Here is a 5,842-nt window from a genome sequence, read left to right on the forward strand (position 1 = left end):
CGGGGTCTCCTTCTCAATTGCACTACTAGACGAAGCAGCTGTACCACATTAAGGGAGTGTTTACTCAACTCTGCTTTTCCTGCCTATTTCCCTTAACCCCTTCACACCACCTCACAAACAGCATGTTCTGAAGCTGTGTCTTGCTGTGGTCCCACTGTCCGTTTTACCTTCTTCTTCAAACCACCATTAGGGATCAGTAGAAAAGTTGTCTTAAGTCACATGGAGCAGTTTGTTGAAAATGAAAAAAAACTGATTTAAATACCTTGTGCTATCGAATCATGTTTACAAAATGAGATGTAAATCAGTTCAAGTTGTGAATCTAGTTAGCGTCTCCTTCTGGCTTTACGCCATGTCTCCATACATCTTCCTGTAGTACAGAGACTCAAAGATGTCATTGTCTCCAGGGCAGTTGTAATGGCATGCGCAGGTCTTGATGAACATCATTTTCCTTTTCATGATCTCTCCATCGGGGCACTTGAACTCCACGGGGAGGGTGGCTGTTCTGTGGGGTGTGCAGCAACGCCCATCGGTGCAGACGCCACAGAACTTAGCTCTGTAGGTCTTCACGCTGGTGCAGCCAGACAGCTCAAACTTGACAGGCTTGGAGATTTTGGGGGTGCGAATGCACTTTTTGCCTTTCTGTTAGGATATAAGGGAATACAAAATGTTTAGAAGCTACGCTTTCACACAGCATGAAGTTTGCAAGCTAAGGGCAAGCAAACATGCTAATCCTTATTATATTTTAATTAAGCAAGAGTGTCTTACATAGTGCCATAACACAGCATGACAGAAAATTAAGGGCATTCAATTTTACACGGTTCACCACTGCAGCAAAAGTCAAATTTCAAGGTAAACCATGTGAAACTGACTACTTGTCAGAACTGCACTTTTTTGGTAAGACACAAAGTTTTGCTACTGGGTGGAAGCATCCTAAGTAGACCATATATAAAGATGAGACTATTTACCTTGATGTTCTCCTCCAGGTCTGCTTCACAAGGTCTGACCATGCACAGTCTACTCTGTTTCTCCAGTCTGCAGAAGGCATTATCATTGGTGACCCTGGTTGAGATGCCCATGCCACAGGTCTTGGAACAAGCACTCCATTCAGTGGTCTGTACCAGGCAGTTGGCACGCATCATTGTTGGGTCTGGACCATAAGTATCTTCCAGTCTGTATGCTGCAGGGAACAGACAACCAGGATGAGACCACTGTCTAATCTCATGCCCTGCTAGAAGTTCTCTTCCCTTTCCTTAGAAATTCAAGCAGCCAGAGCTATCTGTGCAGCTAACTGCTGCACTTCAGCTGTGAGTGTGTCCTGTGTCAACTCATCCCACTGCTGCCAACCTCCATACAGCGTGCCCCTTCCCTCAGGGCTGCCATCCACAGAGGGAACCCCACTCACCAGCGAGAGCAGGTCCCACGGCAGTCTGCTCTTTGGCCTCGTCGCAGACCCACTCCTCGCAACACTTTCCGGGGAGCTTCACTCGGCGTGGGTAGGGGCAGTCAGGGCTGGGCAGGCGGACGTCCATGCTGCAGAGGGGTACGCAGCCCACCGCCCCATCCAGGCAGGTGCACTGATACTTGCAGCTGCTCTGGAAGGACTCTCCGCTCCGATACACCATGCCGCTGAAGACGCACGGGGCGCCGTCCCGAGCTGCAAGGGGCAGGAGGTTGAGGGTGAGGAGGGTGGGAGGTGCAGCGGAGCCGGGCCGCAGCCTCGGCTTGCCCTTCCCCAAACCCCAGCCCGGCAAGACACCCCGTCCCTGTTCCCCGGCAGGCGGCAGCCCCGGCCCCCACTCACCGGTGCAGACGCCGATCCTGCGGTTGGCAGGGGAGCCGAAGTCGCAGAAGAGCCCCTTGTGGTGGTCGCAAGGGTCGCGCTCGGTGCAGAGTTCGCCCAGCTGCTTAGCGCAGACGCGGCAGCAGCCGCAGCCGTCGAGCACCAGGGAGACGCCGGCGGGGCAGGTGGGGCCGGGTCCCGCAGGGCACTGGCACTGCCCGCTGCACTCCTGGCCCTGCGCCTCCTGCGAGCGGCGGGGAGGAGAAGAGAAAGACGCGTCAGGGCCGCCACCGGGACCGCGCAGGACGGGGCAGGGGTGGCGGCGCCGCGGGCAGCAGCACTTACCGGGTTGAGGAGGGCGAGGAGAAGGGCTACGGCGAAGCTGGCAGGGGCCATCCCGAGGCGGTCGTCGGCTTGTGGGCGGCGCGGCGTCGAGCAGGCAGCGGTGTCGGGTTGTCCAGCGGAGGGGCGGCGAGGTGAGCAGAAGTGAGTGTCCCGCCGGGCGATTCTTCTCAGCGACACTGGACGGACGGGCCTGTCGCGATGTGCGCTGGGTCGGCGGGCGGGCAGGGTTGCTCTGTGCTGCTCGCCTCCGCTCTCCTCCGCTCCTTCCGAGTCCGGCAGGAGAGTGGCTGTGTGTGTCTGCCGAGTGCCGGGACGGCCGCCCCTTTATACGCGGCGGCGGCGCGGCCTCGCCAATGGGCTGAATGGGGCCGCGGACAAACAGCGACATTCCGCGCATTCCTGCGCGCCGCGCCGCGCCGCCCGCCCCGCCCCGCGCCGCCGCCGCCGCCCCGGAGCGGCCCTGACCCCTGACTCGCGCATTCCTCCGTCTGTGCGCCCCCCCACCCTAACGCACGCCTCCCCTCCTCCCCCCGCAACGTCTTTTTATTTTTCATCCTGATGTTTTTTAAATGTGAGTCACCGCCGCTACCAGCGGCTCTCGGCCGTCCCCTCACCCCCCGGCAGCGCCTTATTTCGAGGCGGGCGGCGGGTCCGGGAGGAAGGGGCGAGGGGGGCGGCGAGGCGGTTGCCAGGGGCGGCCGGGGGAATCCGCTATTTCCCGTCCTCTGTTCTCTCCCCTGGTCCCTCCCTCGGGCAGAGGGGACGGCAGGCGGGTGGTTTTGGGGGTTGCCCGAGCCCACCGAGCTTCCCCGGGCCGGCCACCGGGGCCCTGGCCTCGGGGTGCCTGGTGGCGAACGGTCCCGGGGCTTTGGTATCACCAAAAAAAGGTATAATTACACTACCGGGTATAAATTGACTCTATGTACCACTGAATCATACTGGATATTTGTAATGTGTTCCTTCCCTAATAGATGCTCTCTATGAATAGAGAGAGTGCCTATTTACTCAGAAATATTTGGCACGGCGGATGGAGTCTGAAGTGTGGAAGAAGTGGCTATTATTTTCCCACTGCCTGTGTGCAGCTGTCATTTCTAAGTGACACGTTCCTCGTTCCTCGCACATCCCTGCTTCCCAACCTGGCTGATGGTCCGCCCTGGGGCTGCAACATGAAGAGACTAGGATGCCACTGCACTCAGCCAAAACCTTAACATTGTGGTTTGTACTTAACCGAACCTGAGACCTAAGCATTGTGGCTTGTATTAAATCATTCCAGATAACTGTTATGGTTTTCTTTCTTTCTTTTTTTTTTTTTTTTTAAACCGGGAGGATGTTTTTCCCCCACCTCCCCGTGTATCATTTCAATATTCAGTGATGTCATGTTGTTTGACCTCCGCTTTAACGCAAGGAATGCCAGTGTATTGGCTTCTGACCTGTAGAAGTATATTAGTGTTTAGTGAGAGAGACTGGCTTTATGCATCTCATTAGGCAAAATTAAATCTGCTGGACCTGTTAAAAGACACCATCTTTTGCATGTTGGCATTCTCCCACTGCCATACCCTCACTTTTTTCTATCCCTCGATATGTAGGCATACTTCCACACTATGATACAGCAATATGTACGCACAGGATTCTTGAGGGAAAAAGAAACATTTTCATGTAAAGCCCCAGTAGGATATATGGTACTGTAAAGCTGTTATTTATATTCTGCCAGCACTGTACTTTGACTGGTTAAGTCATTTGGATGTTGTTTCTTTTACTTGAAATTCTCCATTAAAAGAAATCAGATTGGCTCTGAAAGAAAAAGAAAAGTCCCAGAGGAACAGTTATGGTAAATAATATATGTTCCCAAACCCATGAGGCCTCCTGAAATCTGTATTTACTTGAAGGACTCCAATGGCCTCAGTGTTGGGTAAATAATATGTGTACCAAACTATGTATGACATGCATACCAAAATGCAAATGTAACCAGGTAAACAGAATGCCTTTTTTAAATGCCTAAATATGGCAGGAGAACATCAGAGGGAGAGAGGCTCTAGACATGTTTTATAACTTTCCATGTAAGAGGTTTTTTCAAAGAAACAATTTTATTAAACAAAACCTAAGAATCTCACTGACAGAAAAAGTATGCTTAAAAGTAACAAACCACCAGAAAGCCAGGAAATCCAAAATTAAAGGATAAATCTGTCCTATGTCCTCACACTGCAGGCCAAGTACAGCAAGTTCCATTCACTTGCTGCCCAGAGAAAAAAATACTTAAATAGGCATTTGGACTTCAGAACTAATTCTAGTTTTGCACCTCTGTGAATCAGGCATTAGCCCACTGAATTACCAGTTGTGTGAATCCATGAAGGTGGGCAGGAATCAGGGTCCATCAGGTTTGCCTTTTTGTCATTTTGGTTTCTGTGCTGTTAGATGTGACTCCTCAGGTACCACGTTTACGCATGTGCAGGTATGCACAAGGGTGAAGGGAATCTGGAAGCAAAGGCAGTTCTTTCAGAGTCCAATGGGTCTTCAGCTTATCCTTTGTGATGACAATATGTCATGGGTTGGAGAAGTACATCTTGGCATTGATGCATAAAATGGTTAAAATGCACTAATTTTGACTTCCATGCAGGTGTTTATATAGCACATGCTTTTAAGATAGTATATTTTTTCTGCTGAAACTAGGAATTCACTACACCAGCCTTGCAGACTTGTTTACACAGCTATATATGGTATGTGTGTGTCTACATCAGCTTCAGTTGGTATGGGTCCTTTGGTGAAGTCTTATAAAATGTACAGGTGTGGATATGCTACATTCCTCTCTTGTGTTTTTCCTTCTTTTTTCTACCTCCTTCCCCCAAAAAAGTCACTTGATCAGGTATCAGACATCCTGAAAACCTGGCAAGACTACAGGAAAGTGGCTAGACGTGGAGTATTTGTGTACTTAAAGAAAGAATCTTGCACATTTTCAACTTTCAGTCACAGATATTTTTTTGTAAGAGCAATTGGAGGTCTGAGCCAGCCCTCAAAGCGGAAATCAAAAGCTCCCAGAGAAACACATCCAAGGAATGTGAATCTGATCCAAGAACCATACGCAATGCACATACAGTACTGTCAGTCTTATAGGAAGTCTTGCCATATATGGACATCTGGACCCTGAGCTGTTTATCATCATGGTAGGCTTGTAGCTGGCTTCAGACATTTCTGGCTTGCCTCAGATTTAGTATGCCAATTAGCTCCTTTCCCAAAACGCTCACCAGGATATTTCTTAAAAATGGTAATAAATATACCTCAAAGTCCTGAGAGGTCTAGTTAAAGTTACGTTAGGAGGCTTTTGCTTAAAGTGCAGATTCCAAGCAAGACACTCTGCTAGCTCAGAAATTGACACAGAACAAAAATAGAGATGTATTCCATTGTGAATGTGGTTGCCTGGTATTCATCTTTCTAAGAAGTCATCTGGTAACTTTTTCTGTGTATCTGTAGGCATAGAAAGTGCTCTGTAGTACACCACTTGCTGGACTTTTACTCATCATTTCTGGAGGGACACGTGAGCGCGTGAATCAACAAAGGCAAAGCGAAATAGAAAACTTTGCTTCCCAGGAGCTGTCAAGCAAGTTCTGCATGTTGTGCCATTTGTATTGCTTTATTAGTGAAGCACATGGTGCAAGCCTTCTGCCTTGGAGCCGTGACAGTTCACGTCAGCTCATCATACCAAGGAGGGACATTAGCTCTTCT

General features: G+C 50.2%; 1 protein-coding gene across 1 annotated transcript; it reads right to left on the reverse strand.

The window, feature by feature from the left end:
* Positions 1-342: 342 nt before the first annotated feature.
* Positions 343-2,176, reverse strand: CCN2 (cellular communication network factor 2; the record flags this gene model as incomplete). Its single annotated transcript, XM_080342979.1, has 5 exons — positions 343-639; positions 966-1,177; positions 1,403-1,654; positions 1,802-2,024; positions 2,126-2,176. The coding sequence occupies 5 exons, from the start codon at positions 2,174-2,176 to the stop codon at positions 343-345; spliced, it is 1,035 nt and encodes a 344-aa protein (XP_080199105.1).
* Between the last annotated feature and the right edge of the window lie 3,666 nt (positions 2,177-5,842).

This window comes from Nesoenas mayeri (genome assembly GCF_963082525.1).
Source record: "Nesoenas mayeri genome assembly, chromosome: 3".
Taxonomy (NCBI): domain Eukaryota; kingdom Metazoa; phylum Chordata; class Aves; order Columbiformes; family Columbidae; genus Nesoenas; species Nesoenas mayeri.